The following is a 21,640-nucleotide window of genomic DNA, read 5'->3' as shown; positions in this document are numbered from 1 at the left end:
GACTCTATACCAGTTTGAGTTTATACCAGGAAGGCAGGATTGGTTTAACATGAAACTATCAAGATAACAATGTCAATAAATAAAAATAATAAAAAACATATCAAATCCAGCATACATTCCTAAAAAATATGGAAATAAATGGATCTTTCATTAATATAGTAAATAAAATTCTATAAATATAAGAACAAACATAATTATTGGAGAAAAGTGAAAAGATTTTCTAATAATCAGGGATAAAGTAAGTATGCTAATTATCATTCTTAATTTTTTATATTATTTTTATTTGTGAAATTAAAATTTTTACAATCAGAAAAAATCTACCTCTCTCCTTATCATCCATCCTTCTCTTCCTAATGAAAAAGAAGAGCAAAACTATTATAAACATGTATAGTCAAACAAAACAAATTTCCCCATCAGCCATTTCCATGACACATTCCAGTGTCTGACTCTTCATGAATACATTTGAGGTTTTCTTGGCAAAGATGCTAGAGTAATTTGCCACTGCTGTGCCACAGGTGAGAGCTGGGTGAAAGTAGACACCAAAAGGTGGATGAGCAGCCCTAAAATGAGCTTGGCAAGCCCTCGTACCAGAGATGCTAGTCTTCCCTGAACATCCCTTACACCCTCAATACTGGATCAGGAGTCTGGAAGTCCTGCGTTCAAATGTGGCCTCAGTCACCTTCTAGCTATGTGACCCTGGGCAAGTCATTTAATCTTGTTTGCCTCAAGTTTTCTCATCTGTAAAATGAGTTGGAGAAGGAAATGACAAACCATTCCAGTATCTGTGCCAAGAAAACCCCAAATGGGGCCCCAAAGAGTCGAACACAACTGAACAAATAGATCTTAGAGAGAAAGATGGTTGGGTGATACTTTCCAGAGAACAGGAACACGTTCACAGAATTTCCAAAGTTAGAAGGGATCTCGGGCATTGAATCTAACCCATATCCAAATAATCCTCAGTAGATAAATTATCAAAGACTGCTAAGTCTTTTAAAATTCCAAACTCATGGCAGCTAGGTGTCACAGAGAATAGAGCACTGGCCCTGAAGTCAGGAATTCAAATGTGACCTCATACACTTAATAATTACCTAGCTGTGTGACTTGGCCAAGTCACTTAACCCCAATGCCTTGCAAAAAAAAAATGTAGGACAGCTAGGTGGTGCATGCATAGAAAACTGGCCCTGGAGTCAGGAGGACCTGAGTTCAAATTCTGCCTCAGGCATTTAATAATTGCTTAGCTTCATAGCCTTGGACAAGTCATTTAACCCCAGTGCCTTAAATTAAAAAAAAATCCAAACTCAACATCCCATGAAGACATCTCCAAATCACTAACAATTAGGAAAAATGTATACTTAAAATTGAGATTTCAACTCATACCCATCAGATTGCTAAAAATTACAAGTGTTGGAGGGGTCAAAGGAAAACAAGACTACTAGTAAACTGTTCAGAGAGCTGTGAAATTGCCCTTTTGGAAAGCAATTTGTAAGTATATCCACAAATTTACTGACCTGTGCATAGTTTTTGATCCAGTGATACCACTTCCAGGCTTATATTCCAAGAGTGATCAAGGAAAGAGGAAAAAGACCTATTTGAACAAAAATAGAGTAACTTTTTATGGTAGACCCCCAAATATGAAAATTTCCTCCCAGGTAATGTCTATTTTTTTTTTTTATTTTTCTTAGAATTTTGCAAGGCAAATGGGGTCAAGTGGCTTGCCCAAGGCCACACAACTAGGTAATTATTAAGTGTCTGAGATTGGATTTGAACTCAGGTACTCCTGACTCCAGGGCTGGTGCTCTATCCACTGCGCCACCTAGCTACCCCTTTCCCAGGGAATGTCTAAACAAAATTATTCTATATGAAATGGCATTGTGCCATAAAAATTAGGAAAATGTACAGTTTCAAAGAAAACTGGGATGATATATATGAATTGATGCAGAGTGAAGTGAGAACTAGCAGCATGGTTTTACACAATGATAGCAATATTACTGAGAAAAACAGTCTTGAAAGACTTTTTTTTTAGGTTTTTGCAAGGGAATGGGGTTAAGTGGCTTGCCCAAGGCCACACAGCTAGGTAATTATTAAGTGTCTGAGACCGGATTTGAACCCAGGTACTCCTGACTCCAGAGCCGGTGCTTTATCCACTGCACCACCTAGCCAGCCCTTGAAAGACTTTAAAACTCTAATCACTACCATGATAAAACCAAGATGAAACATACCATGCCAAAGAAATAATGGCCTTAAAATGTAGAGAGAGTAGGTATGCAGGAATTTTTTTGCTGGACTATACATGTTAATGATGAGGGTTTTGTTTTTTGTGGGGTAGGGAGCAGGATAATGGGATCAACATTATAAATGAAGATATAGATGTATATAAATGCTTATACAAGTGAATTCAATGAATGAAATGTAATAGAATGCATAACACATGTATACTTTGGTCCAAAAAATCAACTTCACAAATACAATATCTCCCCTGCCAAGAGTTCTTGGTCCAACGTGCTAGGTTGCACAATGGATAGAGCACCAGCCCTGGAGTCAGGAGGGCCTGAGAGCAAATCCCACCTCAGACACTTAATGATTACCCAGATGTGTGACCTTGGGCAAGTCATTTAACCCCATTGCCTTCAAAAAAATTCTTGGTTACAGACTAGAAGAAATAGCACTGGCAGATTTAGCTTGGATGTAAGGAAAACCTAACTAGCATAGTTACCCAAATGTGAAATGGCTTGGTTTTGAGGTGATAAGGGGTTTTGTCTCACTTGAAGTTGGACTGAGTAACTGCTTTGGGGGTAGGTTGTAGAGATTCTTGTAGCGACAATGCCCATGAGATTCCTTCCAACTTGGAGATTTGCTGAATCTGTTCCTGTGTTCTGTAAGGGATTACCTTTGTCTCTTTGTTGTTCAGTTTTGTTTTGTTTTTTTCAGTTGAGTCTATTATCCCATTTGAGGTTTTCTTGAGGAAGATACTAGAGTGGTTTGCCATTTCCTTATTCAGCTTATTTTACAGATAAGAAAACTGAGGCAAACCGGGTTAAGTGTCTTGCCCAGGGTCACACAGTTAGTGTCTGAGGTCCCATTTGAACTTGGTTCTTCCTGACTCCAGGTCAAGTTCTATTGACTACGCCATTAGTTGTCTTCTTAGAATCCCTAGTTTCTGTCAAAGTTAAGCCAATGAACTGCCTTTTATATACAACTTTTCTTGATTACTGAACTACTAATGCCTTCTTCCCCTTCCCCTCCAAAAGGGAAAAACCCCCCTTATATTTATATTATAAATTTACATTATAAATGTGCATGTTGTATGTACATATTCTCCCAATAGAATGAGGGGAGTGGCGATTTCATAGTGTTCTTTGTATTCCCCAGGTAAATAACAGTGCAATAGGTGCTTAAATATTTGTCGTTAATTAGTGAATTCAGGAAGAGTGCTCTTATAGACTGAATTGTCTGAGATGGGAAGTGGGGATAGATGGGGAAAGATGCCCAACCCACCTATCTAGTCAGGGTTGAGGCAACAGGAAAAAAGAGAAATAGTCTTTAGGAATTGTATCTAGCTGCCCAACTAGCCTCAGGGACCAGAAAGGTCAGGGGGTTCACTGCCTTGAGATGTTTAGAAAATAGTCACTTAACCTTGATTGTCTCCCATCCAATGCCATCTCTAGTTGTCTTGATTCATATCTGGCCACTGGACTCAAGAAAGTGAGGCTGCTGACTTAGCACAACACCTCCTTACTCAAATCCAATTCATGTACTTGTCATGGCATCCCCTCCCTGTCAAGGTCTTTAGAAATGAAGGACATTCATTCAGAAAATAGCCAAAGCAATGGGGTAAAGGAAAAGAACTCTGCTGAGATCCTGCCCAGTTATAATTTCAGAGAAAGGGTGGTGGAGCTCATTTGGATTCTCTCTCTTCCTGTCTCCTGGGTGAGAGGTGGTGGAGTGTGTCAGGAAGAGGCATCCTTTGTCAGACATATCTCGATGTGGTTGTGTTCTTAAATAAACTACCTTATGAGGAAGAGTTTATTGGGAGTAAACAAAACACTTTTTAAAAGTAGTGAAAGGGGCAGCTAGGTGGCGCAGTGGATAGAGCACCGGCCTTGGAGTCAGGAGTACCTGGGTTCAAATCCGACCTCAGACATTTAATAATGACCTAGCTGTGTGGCCTTGGGCAAGCCACTTAACCCCATTTGCCTTGCAAAAACCTAAAAAAAAAAAGTAGTGAAAGACAAAGCCCCTAAGGTCAACATAATTCCTATGCCACCCTGTCTGCCTTGACCTTGACTGTTACTTATGCCTAGAATACTGCTTCCCCTCCTGATCTCTGCCTCCTGGATCCCCTGACCTCCTTCACAACTCTGTATCTACCAATCAATAAAAGACCTATGGGCTCAGTCCAGCTCTGCAGAGAGGGTCCCCCAAGAAACTGACTCTGGGTTACACTGAAACTAGAGCTCTTCTGATTTCCCCCAACAAACACAGACACAGATTCCCCTAATGTGAGACTAGATTCTTCTGCCAGTAGTGCCAGCCAGGCAGACCATCCATCCCAGCCCCCCCCCATGTTCACCTTCATTTGTTGCTAGGGCCAATGCTGCTTGTTCTCTCTGTTGTTGGCAACAATTGACAATAATTAGAAGACACTAGGAGAAGTTCTAGCCTGAGGCAGACATGGGAGGCTTTAAGTGGGATCGTCATTATGTCTCTCAGGTGACTATGGAAACTGTCTTCCCCCAACCTCTCTATAGGTGAGTCTCTAGGATGGAAGATGGGCACTGCCGCAGCCCCATCCCTACCATCTCTGTCCTCTCCAAGGCTGGAAACATCACAAGTCTTGTGGAGTTAAAATGGGTTTGGTTTGGAAAATGGGGAGCTACTTGATTCCACCACTCCCAAACAGCTGATGCCAAAAGGGACATTAAAAAACTGAAGACAGAGCAAGGAAGGGACCTTAGAATATAATCTATCAGAATTAAAAATGTACTTTAGAATACAGAGAACAAGATTCTTGGATTGGAAAACAGATAAATTGAAAGGGAACCCTTGAGGTCCATATAATCTTTCTATTTCCATTCCATTTCCAGTTTCACATAACAAATATTTATCAAATCCTCAGTTTCTCATCCTCGGGCTCTTCTCAACTGGGTTACTTCCTCTCTTTCCAATCTTCATACATTTCCCTCCACTGAAGCCCCCAAACCAGATCCAACTACATTGGCCCTCTTGCAGTTCCTCTTGAGCTTCTCCACCTTTGCTCTGGCCTCTGGACTAGCCATCAGGTTGCCCCCATAGCTTTTTCTCATCACTTAGCGACTTTTCCTGCTCCTGTGGAGGATCAGCTCAAATGCCACCTTCTGCACAGTCCTTCCTGGTTTTCCTCTTCTTCGTTATGGTTAGTACTTTCCCTTCTTAAAGAAGTTCACTTTTCATCTACTCAGAATCCATTGTGTGTCTAAAGAATGACTAAGTCCATCAATTACAGTGCTAAGCATTAGTGATTCAAAACTTTTTTTTTTTTAAAAAGAGAAAAACCACTGGATGGACCTCAGGGAGTTCATATTCTAACATCTAAATAACTGCACATAGGGGGAAGACAAAGAGGACCCAACACCAGACCTTGAATCAGGAAAACTCATCATCCTGAGTTCACATCTGGCCACAGACACTAACCAGTGTGACTCTGAGCAAGTCACTTCACCCTGTTTACCTCAGTTTCCTCATTTGTCAAATAAGCTGAAGAAAGAAATAGCAAACTACTCCAGTATTTTTTGCCAAAAAAATCCCAAATGGAATCATGAAGAGTTGGACAAGACTGAAAGGATTCAACAACAAAAGGGGAATAAACGTTTATTTAGCATCTACAGCATGCTCATTAATTTAGCAATATCTCATTTGGTCATCAGAACAATCCTGAGAGGGAAACTGAGGCAAGTAAGGGTTGAGTGATTTGGCCAGGGTCACACAGCTAGTAAGTGCCTGGGGTTGAATTTTAACTGGGATCTTCCAGGAGTCCAGAACACCAAGTCTCTTTAGTTATTTACTTTGGATCTCATCTAATTCCTTTAGACTCTTAAGATCCTGGAGGGCAGGAATTGTTTTTGCCTTTGTCTTCCCACAGTTTAGCAGTGTCTGATACCTCCTAGGCAGTTAATAAAAGTTGACTTTTATAAGATACAGAAAACCTTAAAATGGAAATTTCTCCCAGTCTTTTGGGGCCCAGAAATAGCCTTCGGTCCAGGGTCTCTATCTTCGTTATTGGGGATTGTCATCATTATAATTACCTTTTAATTCCTGTGATCTTTACAATAGCTACCCTTTGGGGTAGGGAATTCAAGAATCATTCTTTTTACAGGTAGCAACCATCTCACATTATGTAGGGCTTTAGGGTTTACCAAAGATGAGGGCATTGAGGGTGCAGGGCAAGACAGTGGGGTTCGAGGATTCAGGGAATAAGATGTAGAGTCCAGAACTTAAGCACCTGAGTCCTGCCAGTTGTGGCTGTTGTGATGCCACCCCAACTAGATTTCTCTCATCTTTCTTTCAGTGTGTTTCTTGGAATTTCCAAGGATTGGACTGTCTTCTATGCCTCCTAAATAGGAGCGTTGGCACCTAAATATCTGATGAGGTTATGTTAATATATAAAGCCCATGTCTCCTTCACCCTAACCCCCTAATGAATCAATGGGGATCCCTGCCCCAGATTTTTTTTCCATAGCATTCCCATCCCTTCATAGCTAACTTGACTTCAGGACAAAATCTGCAAATTCAGTGTCCCTCTCCTCTCCCCATTCTCTCCCACGTCCGCCCCAAAAAAGCAGGTATTCTTATCCTGGAATCCATGAACTTAAACATTTTTAACAACTATCTATATAATTGACTTCCTTTGTATTTTATGCATTTAAAAAACTATTCTGAGGAATCCATTGACTTCGCCTCCTCCCACTGAGGTCCCCCGAGGAAGCTGAGGGTTCTTACACTCCCAACCAGCCTTAACAGCTCTTCTCTCCTTCCTCTTAGCGACGAGTACCTCACCCTTCCGGGCCCTAGATGGGTACCCATCATCAAGCAGGGTGTCCGATGGAAGTCCACTCCTATGGGACATGATGCCATAGGACAATGGTGGTACACTGGCTTGACCAATGCTAACAGCCGTCCTGCCTACACCCGATGGCGCGAAGTCTATCTCCAACGAGAGCAGACCTTGCCCCCTGGTAAGGCCAGTACCCTTATTTTACTTGGACATTATGAATTCGGCTGGGTAGACATCTAACTCCCACCCCTATTTGACTGAGACTCAAAAGAATGAGTGAGGCTCATCTAAAGATCACACCATGAAGTTAGTAACAGAGTTGAGACTAGTATCATTTTCTCCTTGGAAGGCTCATCCCTGGGACTAGATAGGAAAAAAGACTGGGGAGGAAAGGGCCTCATTCAGAAGTTAACCTCTTCCTCCCTGATAGCTTATAACCAGCGTCTTCGAGAAAGTTACTGGTATGATCCCATACTACCTGCCCAGTATGTGGTGCCTAGCACCCGCTGGGGGAGCTTTCTATGGCAGGACAAGCATCTCCTGTGCAAGGACCTTGGTAAGTTGAAACTAAGGAAGGGTGGAAGGGTATGGGGATGGACAGGGTTGCAACTGGGTTCAGAGGACCAAAAGTGGGAAAGTTGGCTAGAGGGAAAAGGGGCTATCACAGATGGGAGAGGGTCATTGCCAATCTTAGCCCTAGCTCCACAGCTGGTAAGGTCAAACCTTGTTTCAGTCCAGGTGTCCAAGGCCCCTCTCAAAAAAGAGGGAAGTTGCCCAAGATAACAGAATAACATTGCCCCTCATTGCCCCTCCTCACTCCTATCTTCCCCCCAGGTAACTGGAATCACTTTGGGACTCCAACCGGCAAAGGCTCCAATTATGTCCCTTTCCTGTCTGGGCCCAATCGGCCACATTATACCACCCGGAACTTCCGACTATGGAACACAGAGCCCTACTGCTCACCCACCAACCAGCGGTCCCCATCGATTCTCACACTCAAACACTCATAATAAAAGTTTACACTGTGGATGGATGACCACTTTTCCTAGGGCCTTAGAGAGTTGTGCCAGCCCTTCCATTCACCCTTCCTCCCATTCTCCCTAGACCTGGTCCTACCAGGGTACTTTCCATCCCACCAACTGGTGGGATATAGGACTAAGGGGAAAGCTGGGGTAGCCCAGCCCCATCTGGATCCCAGTGGTCAAGTCTATGCTCACCTCCAATAACTGCCAACATTTTATGGTTCTCTAAAATTTGCAAAGTGCATTCCACATCACATTTGATCCTTACCTTGTAAGCTAGGTAGGAAGGTATTGTCTCCATTTTTCAAGTGAGACTTGAGGCACAGCTTATACAGGGGCTGGGCTCAGGATGGGTTGAAGGGGATAGGATAGACCTTAGGATGCATCTCGGGCGACAAGCTCAGTGTCCGGATAGATGGGGTCTAGGCCCACCTAGAGTGTCTTTTTCACTAACTCTGGGCTAGAGATTGCCTTGACCTGTAGATGGGCCATTTAATGGACACAGAGGATGAAGAAGCCAAGTGCTTTAGCTAATCTCGTTTGCTATGGGTATATACATCTACATTTGATTTTCTTAATGAGGGATTGATATCAAGATCTCTTATCAAATTGGGTAGAGAAAAATATCTTAAATTGAATTCCCCTAGCTGAAATCTTACATTTCCTTCATATATAAATATGACACAAAAATGGTTAAAAAAAACACACAACAGTCCCGATCTACATCTATAAACTCGAAGGCCACACAAGTACACACACCCATTGTGGTATCTGTGGGCACGCATCTAACAGGCCCAAATAATGGGTTAAGTCTAACAGAACAAAATTCATCAGAGAAAAAAAAAATGAAGCCTGACACAGGTTCAAATGATCAACTGCCAAAGTATAGGATGGGTCAGATGTGGGTTAGAAGTTCTAGGGGTGGGTCAAGCCCAAAGTCTTCTGTTATGCTTAACAAAAAATACCCCACGTATCTGGTGAGGGGAGACAACTCCTGGGACAACACCCCCTATACACACCCTCTGGTCTGGAGTTCAGTTTTAGGAGGAAAACTGACAAGCAGGAGTGGATTGTGGATAGAGAAGAATGGCTGGAGCAAGGGAGTGAAGAAAACATCATACACGTCTGAAACAGCGGTGTTGGGCTCATGCTGAGGGGGGGTGTCATGGACAGAGGGATAAGACTTGGGTTTACTTGGCACCAGAGAGCAGACAAACTGGGGTAGCTGGGGAGGGGAGCAGGAGAGGGAGGGGAGAAAAGCTTCCAGGGAAGTGGCTTCTCCCCAAGACTGGAGGTATTTTTCAAGAGGGCCTGAAGACCAGATGCTGTACATGAATCTCAGCATGGTAAGCATAACCCAAACACAGGCCATACAAAGACACCTCTCCAAAGTCTTCATAAGGGAAGTAGGCAGGGATCATTCCCATTATGCAGATAGGAAAAAAAAAGACCCAGAAAGGAGGGAGTCAAGGTGAAGAGCCAAGTGTCTCCCCTTTCCCTCTGATATAGCCAAGTCTTTGTGGGGCGGGGGGAGAATGGAGATCTTCTTGGTACCCACATCACCTGCCCTAGCACGGGTCTCCAGAAGTGGAAGGGGCACAAAGAAAAGAGCTTGTTACTCCTTCCCTTCAGGGTCTAGGTTGTATATCCCCTCCATCTTGAGGCTAATAACCCTTAAAAGCTCAGAGGTAAGGGTGAAACGAGAGAACATGATTCTGGGGTCCAAGAGGTTGGAATTTCCATCACTCTCCTAGTCATCCTTCTGTCCCTTCAAGTGTGCACACCAGGCCCAAGTGTCGAGTCCCCACACTCACAGTGGGTTTTTTATTCATTAGTCCAACATACTTTGTAAACAGCTACTAGCCCAGAGATCCCTGGTTAGAGAAATGGGCCAGAGAGACTAGGATTCCCCAGGCCAGCTGGGGGTGGTCCGCTGCAGGAGACTCTTGGATCCGAGTCCCGGTATCCAGGGAAGGGGGAGGAGGAGAGTCCATGTGCACAGAAGCTGAGGTATCCTGAGTGTTCAGTTGACTGTAATGTCCTGGGAGGCGGCCGAGTTTGGTATAGTAGAGACTTCAGCTGGGTCAGCCACAGCAGGGTCATCTAGAAGTAGGAGGAGAGACAGAAGAGCGGGCACAGAGGGATTAGCTCAGAACCCAGGGCCACCCGCCATCCCTCTCAGAATCCCTAACCCCTGAGGGCCCCTCAGCTCCTAAAAGATCCTCTGGGTGGTCCTGAAGATCATGGAAACTGGAGAGAATGGGAGTGGGCTCTCCCTCAATCCCCAGCCAACAAAGCCCACCCCTCAAGAATGCCAAATTAGAGGAAAATCCCTTGGCAAAGGAATTACCTTCTCCCCCCCAAACCCAACCTAGTTCCTAAGAATCCTAATGGAGGGGCATGGAAAAGGGCTACAAGAATAGTTTAACAAGGTCTTGCTTTGACCCACTAATGAGATCTCATCAATATTTTCCTCCAAGGAGGCCTCTAGGGAAAAGAATCAAGGGAGGGGGGGAGGCAGAGAATATGCAAAGGGTAAAGGGAAAAGCTCTATTTTGAAGCTTATAGACAAAGTTTCGGGTTGGAGTTTTCACAGATTTGCCTATGTAAAATATTTGCAAATCTATGAAAATTTGAACCTGAAACCCTGGGCTTAGGAGGGGCATACCCAGTCTCATCTTCCCCTGGAGCCTAGGCAGGAACCTGCCTCCCTCCTGATTTAAGACTATCTCCTGAAAGAGAAAGGGCAGGGAGGGAAGTGGCTAATTCAGAAGAAGGGAAAGGCCTCCTCCTAACTCCATTCCCTACCCTCTACCCCCTTACCCTATCTGGGACAAAATGACCCTGCCCTTGATTCAGGGAAGAAGAGATGGGATAAAGAACTGGGGGGGCTTAGGAGCAACTCACAGAATCGAACTTGGATGGGCCACAGAAAGATGCTACAGAGACAAAGGGCAGCAGCCACACTCACACCTCCGGTCACAGCCACCATCACCCAATGGTAGAAGCCCATGCAGGCTGCGCAACACAATTCTGAGCTAGAGAGATGCCAGCCTGTGAGTTTCTCCTACCCACCAAACTACCTGTCCCAGACAAGAGCTGAGACAAAGGGATCATCACCATTACAAATCCATCCACATCACAACTTGACAGTGCACCCTTTCTCCCCTCAAGTACACCACCTCCCTGAACCCCAAAAATGCCCTCCCCTAGACAGCAAGATAGCCTTAGACTCACGAGCAGGGGTAGAGGCTCTGGATGGCCATCACAGCCACCCCATTGGCGACCTTGTCTGTGAAGCTCATGGCCCCGTACACAAAGGCTCCGCTGTTCTGGAAGGGAGAAGAGGGCCATCAGCAGGTCCCCTAGGAGTTGGCACTGTTGGGTGGGCACAGGTAGCTCCCTCAAGCTCTTCCAGCCCAGCCCAGCCCTTACCGTGTGGCTGCCAATGAGGTCAGCTGTCATGGACAGGGACATAACCAGGATGGTGGCGCAGCCAATACCCAGGAGGATTGCTGCACCGTACACAGCTGTGCCTAGGGAGTTGTCCAGTGCCACCCAAGAGGCAAAGACTAGGATGACCAGGAGGCCTGTAAAGTACGTCAGCTGGTGGTGGAGAACAAGGGTGGGAAAGAGAGAAGGACATGGAACAAGTAGACTAAAATAGGCTTAAATATTATATACATTTGCATATGTATATACCACATGGTGGTAGGGGCTGTCATCTACAGGTCCCCCCTTTTCTCTTCTGTAGCTCCCCCTAATATTTGCCCCCTCTTCCTGATGAGGAAGGCAGTGGGTGGGGCCAGAAGAGCTCTGGAGGCACAACCAGGAGCAGTGGGTAGAATTACAATAAGGGAGACTGAGGCAGGAAGCCAGAACCACCTTCCCAAGGGCCGGCCCCAAGTGGATCAGGCTGCTGCAAGGGGCAGCAGGTGCCCCTTCCCTGGAGATGCCCACAAAGAGAGTCTGGCAGACTTCCAGTCTGGGCTTCTTGGACCTCCCAGAGCTCCTCATCTGAGGCCCTTCCCCTCTGGGGGCCTCTAGTTTCAGAGCTAAAATAGAGGTTTGGCAAGTGTGTCTGTCTAAGGAAGGACCCATCTCTCACACTGGAAGGTCTAAGCATGACCCTGCTCCAACCGTATCTCCATCAGATCCCATCGTGTCACTCACATTTCGACCGATGCACTTGTTCACTGGCTTCATGAGGAAAGAGGAGAAGAAGCCGCTGACGTACATCACTAGGGGGATGGTCGCAATGAACTTCTGTGGGGGGATTAATGGGGTAGGGCAGGCAGTCCTGTTTGCCCATCACTGTCCCACCCTCCAAGCTCCCACTCCCCCCACCTCTGTTCCCCAGGGTCCTTGAGAACCCTGAGTGTCAGTCTGTGACCTTGGAAAAATTCCTTTCTTCCTCTCCCCCACCCCCACTGCTGGACCTCAGTTTCCTCATCTGTAAAATGAGGACACTGGACTCTGAGATTCTTCCCAGTCCCACTCCTCTGTTCTAAGGGCCCCTTCCTTCCCAGCCCGGGCTTTCTGCTCTGCCCCAACTCCTTCCCATTCTGGCCAGTCTCATCTCCTGCTCAGGGGCCTCACCTTGGGCAGGTTGAGGGAATAGGTCAGGTACATGGCTATATATGTCTGGGACAGGTTTACGATGAGCCGTGTGCTCATATACAGCAGACCCACCTGAGGAACGGACAGACAAGAGTCAGAGGAACAGACACTTGAGCCATACAATGTGTGTATGGAGGGGAGGGAAGGGCCACAGCACAGAGCAGAGACAGAAGGGATGCTAAGACAGAGAGGGCAGAGCAAGCTTTAAAAGTGAGATCTGCCAGGGCCGGGTTCCAAGAGGCCCCTTGGCTAAAGGAGGGCCCTGGCTCAGGGAAAGTGACTAGGAGGTCTCCCTGGTTTGTAGCTGGCTCCTACCTGGTAAAAGGAAGGCTCCCGGAGCCAGTGCTTCCAGAGCAGCATGGGCTGGGGGGTGGGCGGGAGCAGGGGGCTGTGCTCACTGGGCTCCTCGGGTCTAGGCCGCTGTCGCGGACGTTCTCTGGTGCCCAGGTGGAAGAGCAGGGAGAAGATGGCACCAACACAGACAACCATCAGGGAAAGGTTCTAGGGGAGCAGAGGAGAGGGTTAATGTCACCTCGGCCCCTCCCATTTCTCTTGGCCTTGCCCTGCCCTACTCCCCTTCTAGTCCTCAACTAGTGAAGCCTGGGCCAGGGTGGACACAGGGGAGGCTCCAGCCTTTTAAGATCTAATGCCCTTCACCCTGCCTCCCACTTATGCAGACCTCTGTCCCTTACCTCAACTTCTTTTTCTTACCTAACTCCAGCTGATGGGAGGTTGGAGGCCAACAGACCTTCCAAACCTGTCAATCCCTGAGAATTTCCTTATTCCTCAGCAGGTGATGCACCCCCCCCCCCCCCCGCATGGGGCCAGGCCCCATTCCTCCAGCCAGGCTGCTCCCAGATTTAGCTCTACATCCTCCATCTCCCCTTCAAGCCTTTGTCCTTCCACTCCTTAATCCTCCTTCCTCATATTCTCTGCCTCTCTTCCCAGTCTTCCCCCAAATCTCCTCCAGCCCTCTGCTTCTTCTCCCTTTTATCTCCTCACCCCCATTTTCTCAATGCTTCCCCTTAGCCCTAGCTCTCTTTCCCCCAGGCTCTACAGCACTTCTGCTCACCCTAAATACTGGCACATCCTGTAGGCCTAGCTGGTCACTGATGCCTGAATCAGGGGCCTCAGAGTGGGACCCCTGGAAATGGAGAAGCAGCCAGGCAGCCCCATACACAGCAATGTTGGCCACTACAGTGAAGGCATACCTGGAATGGGAGGGAGGAAGAAAAGAGGCAGGCATCAGCAAGGGTTGGGGTGAAAGACCTACTCCTTCCTGGGCAGGGCCCTCTCTCCTCAATTCAGAAATCGCCCCCTCTCATCTCTCTCTTTTCTGCCCCCAAACACTAAGGCACTGAGACAATCCCTTCCCTTCCCCTAACCACAAGGAATAGTTCCCCCAAATCCCAGTCATGGCCAGATCTTAATAACCCCCCTCTAGTTCAAGATGGAAGCTAAGAAGGAGGCAGCTCCCATCCCCCAGGGCCCTGCCCCAGCCCCTGCGGCATCCCCAGGGTTAGGTAATTCTGACCGTTGCCCCGCCCACCAGCCCCATGCTCCTCACCCTCTACCCACAAAGGACTTCAGGCAGAGGCCTGCAGCAATACCCCACAAGTGGGCAGATCTAGGGAAAGGCAGCAGGTGGACTGTGGGCTGGAGCCCATCCCAGGGGCTTACACTCCCAGAGGATCAGAGGAAGAAGAAGCCACCTTGCTCACCAGTGCCAGATAGGCAGGGTCTTGAGATCAGCCAATCACCTGAGGGTTCTTAACTTGGGAGTAGTCAACTTCCAATTTTTAAAAATTCTGCTATCTTTATTTCAACATAATTGGTTTCCTTTGCTATTCCATGTATTTTATGTGCTTGATTGCCAAAGGGATTCATGGCATAGTAGACTGTGTGAGGTCCCTGAGGACAGAAACCTTGCTTTTGCAATGAGCACACAGTAGGCATTTTATAAAAGCTTGTGACCGACTGAAGAAAGAGCCTTTCATCGAACTGAACTTTCCTTTTAAAGCTCAGGAAACAGGCCAGAGCCAGAACTAGAGGCTGATTTTCTTCTTGATGCCACTGGATCTTTACATAAATATTTTTGATTTTAACATTCCCCAACCTGGGTTTGTTCTGGTCTAGTTTTCCTGAGGGGCTTGAGATCCCAAAGAGCAGAAAGAGCATACGCTGAACTTTTCTATCACTCAACCAGATACCTTCCGCAGGGCCAGGAAGGGCTTATTACTTTCACTTTTCACCCACTTATGGGGCAGAGGAAAAGAACAGCAATCAAAGGAGGGGGGAAGGAGAGGGGAGAGTGCTCCAGAGAACCTCTCCCAAGGAACCTGGGGCTGCTTTGAACCCTCTCAGAGGGCCCAGAATTACCTGAAAGCGGTGAGTTCTACCTTCTCATGGTCATTGGTGACCAGCTCAGGGATGAGAGACAGATGGGAGATCTGGGTGGCTGCCCAGCCAAACTGGAAGATGACAATGAAAGGTGCGTAGTAGATGATGGCGGCCCACTCGGCCGTGGAGGCTGAGCAACCCAGGCAAGGGTTGAAGATGAAAGGAAAGGAGAGCAGAACACTAATGGTGCCTAATGGGGGAAAAGAAAAGGCAACCGGGCCTCAGATTAGACAGTTAGAGCTAGAAGGACCTAGCCTTCCCCCCACCCCATTTTAAACTAATGGGACTAGGTGGAATTGACAAGGTCAAAACCAATATATTTTTCCCTTTTTTCACCCTTGAATTCTGGGGCCAAAGTCCCTCCTAAGCAAGCTAGACATCTCCAGACAAAGCCACCGGTGCCTTAACATCAACAGGTCCTGAACAGAATTCTTCCTTCTCTCCCAAATCTACCCCCTTTCAGCCAGTTCCCCTATTTCTCTTGAAAATCTCCTCTCCTTCGCCTCAAACCCGAACCAGGAAGTCACTGAGACCAGCCAATTCGGCCCCCATCTTTCCCAGCATCTTCTTCTACCCCGTTCACAGGGACACCACAGCTGGCTTCTTCAGGCCTTCACCTTTCCCACACAGATCTTCCTGATAGGGATCTCTCTAGCCTCTAGGCTCTAGAATCTGGCTTGAATCCTGGTCTCTCTGTACCTCAGGTTATCTGTAGGATAAGGAGGCTGGATGATGACCTCTGAGCTCTCTGACAAATCTTTCCTTTATAGGGTAGATCTGTCCACTGTCAGCCCCTCCCTCTCGCTCAAAGAGCTTCAGTGGCTCCCTACTATCCCCAGGTAGATGAAAGACAAATTCCTTAGTCTGGCCTGTAAAGGCCTTCTACAATCTGGGTTCAGTTTATCTTCCCCACCTTACTTCAAATGACTTTCATACACATTCACCTGAGGCCAAATTGCCCAGCGAGCCATTCTCTGAGGCTGATCTAATATCCTGGTCACAGGGAGTCACAAGACTCTGGATGAGTGACCTGGGCAAGCCACAACTTCTGTCCACCTCAGTTCCCTCAACTACAAAATGGGGATAATACTGATAACTACTTTGCTGTTATGAAGATCAGATGAGATATTCATAAAGCACTCAGATATGTCCAGCTCAGAGAAGGCACCTCATCAAAGCTTGCTTCCTTCCCTCTGGGCATTCCTGCCATCCAGTCCACCTGTACTGGGATCATGCTTCCACCTCATCTCAGCCTTTCAGAATCTGTGCTTTGAGTCTTAGCTTGGTGTCTCCCTCACCTGCAAAACCTCTTCTGATCCCCAGAACCTGGTCTGGGCCTCTCAGCCACCCCTCCTTACATGGGCACCCAGACAGAAGGCACAGGAGCACCTTGATAAAGGCTCTGGGTGATTTGCCTGATACTTCAGGTCAGGTTCTTCCACTCCAATTTGATAGAGCCTAATGTTACAATCCTGGGAGGGCCCTTCGAACCAGAGGGTCAGAGCTGGAGGGTCCTTAGAATATGAAATACCAGAACTGGCAGGGAGCCTAGAATACAGAATGTCAGGGCTAGGAGGGTCCTCAGAACATGGGATGTCAGAGCTGAGAAGGTCCTTAGAAGTCATCTAATCTAACACCCTTACTTTACAGGTGGATCATGACAATGAGATCCACAGATCAAAATAACTTGGTTGAAGTCATACATCAACTCAGTGATAGAATCAAAACCAGAACCCAGGACTTTACTCCTAGCCCAGAATTCTTTCCACAGCTGACTCTCACTTTGGTTGGCATAGGACCCAGTTGGTCCTGAGGGAGGAGAAAGGAAGAAGAGAAAGAGACAGACAGACAGACAGATAGGAAGAGAGACACAGAGAGGGAGGGGGAGAGAGAGAGAGAGGTGCGGTGGGAGTTGGGGGAACAAGATGACAAGGAAACCCCAAACCATTTCACCCTCCAACCACCAAGTCTAACCAAACCAATATCAACAGGTTAGGGTTTCCTGGGGTTTCTAAAGTCAGATCATTCAATGACTCTATGTGACTATGGGCCACTCCCCACCCAAGGCCTAGGAAAGGACAGTTAGGCTAGAGGAGTCTTGAAGGTCTCTCCAAATGCAACATTCTGTGATTCCTCTCTGTCCTTAAAGGGAGAATCCCTGTCCCAGCTTCCACAGGTACAGCCCTTGACCTGCTCTTCTGTGATATCATCTATTGTCTCATCCCCAAATGACTTTCCTTCCTCTGCCCCTTGTGACTCCAGATTTGGGAAGTGAAACCAAAACTGGCTCTCTTGAGCTTTTCTGGATCTCCCAGGAGTGGAGGGAGCCCAAGATTTCCCTTCTGTGACTCAGTTACTGTAAAACTTCTGAAGTTTCTTCCAACTCTAAATGAAATTCTATCATCCCTTCTCTACCAGAGCTCCAGATGGACCTCAGCTCTGCCCATTCTCTCTAGACCCCTCCCTCCCCCTGCCAGGTTAATGACTCCTTGGGTGGTTGAGGGGAGGGGAAGCAGCTTGTCCAAGGAACAGGGACAGTTGAGTTTAAGGGTCTCTCAGGGGACCCTCAGCTTCATCATCTCCAGGAGGGACTCCTTAGATTATCTGAACTCTGTGTTGGGAAGGGCTGTCTCCACTCCAAGGGCTCTGCAGGGGAAGGAGACAGACACTGGGGGGCCTAGGACAGGTCGGGAATTCATGTCCTTGGTGAAGGAAACTTCATGGGGTAGAAGACTTGCTCTTTGTCCCCTACACACAGCAACTACGACAGCTCCCAAACTCAGCTTCAGAGTGCAGGAGGAGCAGGAGAGACGGACAGAGACAGAGAGAGGAAGACAGAAACAGAGGAGACAGAGACAGAGGAGAGAGGGAGAGAGAGAAAAGAAGAAAGGAGAGGGGGGAGAGAGAAAGAGACAGAAGAGAAAGGGAGATAAGAGACAGGAAGATACAATCAGATAGGAGAGAGGGTGAAGAGAGAGAAATAGGAGAGAGAAGGAAGAGAAAGATACAGAGAAGAGGGAGAAGGAAGAAAAAGAGTGAAGAGCAGAGATGAGAGAAAGGAAAGGGAGGGTAAGAGAAAGAGGAGGAATAAGAGAAGGAGAGTGTGTGTGTGTGTGTGTGTGTGTGTGTGTGTGTGTGTGTGTGTGTGTGTGTGTTGATGGGAAGGAGTTATTTTTCTGAGGGAATGTTTCAAGTTTCAACAAGCAGTCAGAGCCAAGGAGGGAAGAGTGTGGCCGTGTGATAGCCTTGTCCAAGGACGTTTCCACTTGAATGCCCCTGCCCAGTACTTCAAACACAAAGTGACAAACAAGCCACAAATATGACTGAAGCTGAGCTCACTGTTTTTGCCCCTACCACTGTTCTTCCTCCTTGCTCCTCAAGTCTATGGCAGCTGGTTCATATTTGCACCTCTGGCATGGAACCATAAAGGAGGCTCTACATCAGCATCTCCTCTGTAGCTTAGCTAACAAAAAGTGGTCATCCACCTTAAGGAGCTCTGGGGAAGGGGATATGCCACCACTTCCTGAGGCCAGCTCATCCCACTTTTGAATCACTCCACTGATTAGGAAGGCTTTCCTTAGATCAAACCTGAATTTGTCTGCAAGTTCCATCCACTGCTGCCAAAGAGAACAGGTTTGATCTGCTTTCTACTCACAGCCCCTCAAACTCTTAAACCCTATTATGCTGGAATCTTCTTTCAGCTAGACTAAATATGACCAGTTAACTCTATACTCTAATTCAAGGCCTTTCTGCATCATCCTTAAGACTCTCCAGCTTATTGATTTCCTTTTAAAATATAGCCCCCAAAACCAAACATAGGGCTTCAAATTCAGGTTCACTTGCTTATTTTCTGTGACCTTGGACAAGTCATCTCCTCCTATTTGATACTCGATTTTCCTATCTGTCAAAGGGAAAATAATCAGCAAGAGAAATGGAGAAGGTCAAGTGAGAGAAGAGGGATGGGAAGATTTTGAGTAGAAAAATGTTTGAAGTTGCTACTCTAAAACTTTTCAGAAATGAACTTATGTTAATAGCTGTGGAGTTGGTGAAAAGAGTTGACCTTTTCTACAAGTTTACGGGAAGATAGAAGAGGAATAGGGTGATCCTTGGTCTTTTGACTCCCTGACTGGGTGGGGAAGGAAGGTCATTTCTCCTTCCAGGGAGAGAGGATAAGGATTATCTTCATCCTTCTGGAGACTAGAAAAATGAGAGCATTTCAAAGCTGACCAATTATTATAAACCCCAGTCTCTAGTCTCCAGGACAAGCACAGATTTCCTTACAGTATTACAAAATCCCAGCATTTACCTGGTCAGCACCTAAGAAGCAACACCCCATCCCCTGTTCTCAGGGTCACCAATCCAACCCTTGGACAGCAAGTTGCCTTTCCCAACACTCAAGAAAAAGCAGGGTTTAGGAATAGAAGCTGTAAAAGTGAGGGGTTGGGTGGGGGAGACCATGGGAGGCCCCAGTGGGGATCTTCCTTTTCTGCCTCTTGCAAAACAGTTCTCAGTAGGCCCCAAGTCCCTTTGGTCTTTGGTCTATAGGGCAAAGGAGAAAACACCTGGCTTCTAGGAACCTGCCCAATTATCCGTATGACACCCAGATTCTAGAACGGGTGAGTGAATTCTAGACTTCCCATACTGGAGAGAGACCACTGGAAAATAAATGACATCCAATATTGCTACCTCTAAGGTCTGGAGTGGGGAGAGAAAAGTTCAAATGGGTGGAGGCTCGGGTCTGGGTCTTATCAGCATTCAAAGGCAAGGCCAAGAGCCACCAGAAGAAGGCTTCCCCCCCTCCTGCGGGTTGGGCTGGCAGCCCCAAAACACTCCTAGGTTCCTATTGGTTCCTAGAATTTTTGCTTCCGCTCCAACCACCCCGGCACTCTGGCCTCTGGCCAAGCTTCCTGAAGTGGGCTCAGCTATGCCTCCTCCTCCTCCTCCTCCTCCACCCGGTCCAAGGCCGACCTAGGCTGAGGAGATGACCCTCCTCCCCCACTAGAAGAAATGCAGGAGGCAGGAGGCACCATTCAGCCCCAGTGGCTCCCAAAGGCCCTCTTTAAGCCGAAGGGTTGGGACGGGAGTTTCACAGCTGCTCTTCCTAGACGTCAGGCTACCCCCGCCCCGCACGTCACTTCTTCTGAAGCATAAACACAGACACACTACAGACACAGATACACACAAACACACACAGACATGCAGACTTACACAGACACACACCCTGTCACCTCTTCCAAAGCATAAACACACACACACACACCCAGCCAAACAGTCCCACAGTCACTGTTTCCAAAGCATAAACAGATACATACAGACGCAGAAAGACACATGCACACACAAACACCGCTCCGGTCACCTCTTCCGAAGCACAAGCAGACACACACAGATGTAAACACAGACTCACTGGGACAGACACACAAGCACCCTGCCGCCTCTTCCAAGGCACAAGCACACACACACCCCTACAGGCACAGAGCCCTACAGTCACCTCTTCCACAGCACGACCAGCCACACGCGGACGGACACACGGACACCCGCGGGCAGACAGCCGGCCGCGCCGCCCGCTCCCGGCCCGCTCCCGGCCCGCTTCCGGCCCGCTCCCGTGCCCGCTCCCGGCCCGCTCCCGTGCCCGCTCCCGGCCCGCTCCCGTGCCCGCTCCCGGCCCGCTCCCGGCCCGCTCCCGTGCCCGCTCCCGGCCCGCTCCCGTGCCCGCTCCCGGCCCGCTCCCGGCCCGCTCCCGGCCCGCTGCCCGTCTGCGCGGGGCGGCGCCCTTACCGACCAGGTGCCAGGCCTTCCTCGGGCCGTAGCGGCCGCCGCAGCCGCCCGAGCGGTCGGCCTCGTAGCCCAGCAGCGGCGTGCACACGCCGTCGGCCAGCTGGCCCAGCAGCAGCAGCGCGCCGGCGGCCCGGGAGCTGTAGCCCCGCACCGAGTGCAGGTAGAGCAGCAGGTAGGTGAACCACATGGAGGCGCACAGGTCGTTCAGGAAGTGGCCCACGGCGTAGCTGAGCCGAGTCACGAGCGGCAGCTCGGGCTCCGCCATGGCCCCGGCCCGGCCTCGCCCGCAGCCCGCGGCTCTGCCCCTCGGAACTGACCGGTCACTTCGAGGCCGTCCGCCTACGATGGGCCCCGCGGCTCACGCGGTTCCCGGCATCCGCCCCGGGGCGGGACCCGCGGGGCGCGGCGCCCCTTCCCGGAGGCGGGCCGGCGGGGACCCTTGCTTTCGCGGACGCGCGTGGGAGCTCCCGGGCGACACCCGGCCCGCCGAGCCGGCCTCCGCCCGGCAGCCCGGAGCGAGGCGCCGGCCTCCTGCCCACCCCGCCACCGGGGCCGCGGCCGTGCGCAGCCGGGACCGCGCGGGCCGGGGGCTCGGGGAGCTCGGGGAGCTCGGGGAGCTCGGGGAGCTCGGGGCGGGGGGATTCCCGGCGATTGGCGGGCGCCTCGGCCAATAGGGGGCGGAGCCGGGGGGGCCGGCCGGCCGCACGGGCCCTCAGGGGGCGGGGCCGGAGGGGAGCCCCGCCCCCGGGCCCCGGCCGCCTGGGGGGTCCCGCGGCGATGGGCCCCGCCCCCCG

The 21,640-nt window shown here is 48.8% G+C and overlaps 2 protein-coding genes across 4 annotated transcripts; one reads left to right on the top strand and one right to left on the bottom strand.

The window, feature by feature from the left end:
* The first annotated feature begins 4,606 nt into the window (after positions 1–4,606).
* TEKTIP1 (tektin bundle interacting protein 1) lies at positions 4,607–8,056 on the top strand. Of its 2 annotated transcripts, none has more exons than XM_074204151.1 (4): positions 4,607–4,748; positions 7,017–7,210; positions 7,460–7,585; positions 7,864–8,056. In XM_074204151.1, exons 1-4 carry the CDS (start codon positions 4,672–4,674, stop codon positions 8,037–8,039), a joined length of 573 nt encoding a protein of 190 aa, XP_074060252.1. In that variant the 5' UTR covers positions 4,607–4,671; the 3' UTR covers positions 8,040–8,056. The 2 variants fall into 2 exon arrangements, with proteins under 2 accessions (XP_074060252.1, XP_074060253.1); XM_074204152.1 differs by having other exon boundaries at positions 4,650–4,710.
* A 1,789-nt stretch (positions 8,057–9,845) lies between these two features.
* Positions 9,846–21,418, bottom strand: MFSD12 (major facilitator superfamily domain containing 12). 2 transcript variants are annotated; one of them, XM_074204149.1, is made up of 10 exons: positions 20,847–21,416; positions 15,051–15,261; positions 13,744–13,882; positions 12,987–13,172; positions 12,651–12,743; positions 12,225–12,317; positions 11,487–11,657; positions 11,289–11,383; positions 10,959–11,089; positions 9,846–10,154 (listed from the first exon to the last, which is right to left on the bottom strand). In XM_074204149.1, exons 1-10 carry the CDS (start codon positions 21,109–21,111, stop codon positions 10,075–10,077), a joined length of 1,464 nt encoding a protein of 487 aa, XP_074060250.1. In that variant the 5' UTR covers positions 21,112–21,416; the 3' UTR covers positions 9,846–10,074. The 2 variants fall into 2 exon arrangements, with proteins under 2 accessions (XP_074060250.1, XP_074060251.1); XM_074204150.1 differs by lacking the exon at positions 10,959–11,089 and having other exon boundaries at positions 10,066–10,154; positions 20,847–21,418.
* Between the last annotated feature and the right edge of the window lie 222 nt (positions 21,419–21,640).

Source organism: Macrotis lagotis, chromosome X (genome assembly GCF_037893015.1).
Source record: "Macrotis lagotis isolate mMagLag1 chromosome X, bilby.v1.9.chrom.fasta, whole genome shotgun sequence".
Taxonomy (NCBI): domain Eukaryota; kingdom Metazoa; phylum Chordata; class Mammalia; order Peramelemorphia; family Peramelidae; genus Macrotis; species Macrotis lagotis.
Note: the sequence above shows the minus strand (reverse complement) of the source record. Positions and strands in the feature narration are given on the sequence as shown.

Coding starts and splice junctions, on each gene's coding strand:
- TEKTIP1 (XM_074204151.1), top strand. CDS start 4,672: ATGGGAGGCTTTAAGTGGGATCGTCATTATGTCTCTCAGGTGACTATG. Junction 7,211..7,459: donor AGAGCAGACCTTGCCCCCTG/GTAAGGCCAGTA, acceptor CCTCCCTGATAG/CTTATAACCAGCGTCTTCGA. Junction 7,586..7,863: donor TCTCCTGTGCAAGGACCTTG/GTAAGTTGAAAC, acceptor TCTTCCCCCCAG/GTAACTGGAATCACTTTGGG.
- MFSD12 (XM_074204149.1), bottom strand. CDS start 21,111: ATGGCGGAGCCCGAGCTGCCGCTCGTGACTCGGCTCAGCTACGCCGTG. Junction 11,658..12,224: donor ACAAGTGCATCGGTCGAAAT/GTGAGTGACACG, acceptor CTCCACCACCAG/CTGACGTACTTTACAGGCCT. Junction 11,090..11,288: donor CAGAGCCTCTACCCCTGCTC/GTGAGTCTAAGG, acceptor GCATCTCTCTAG/CTCAGAATTGTGTTGCGCAG.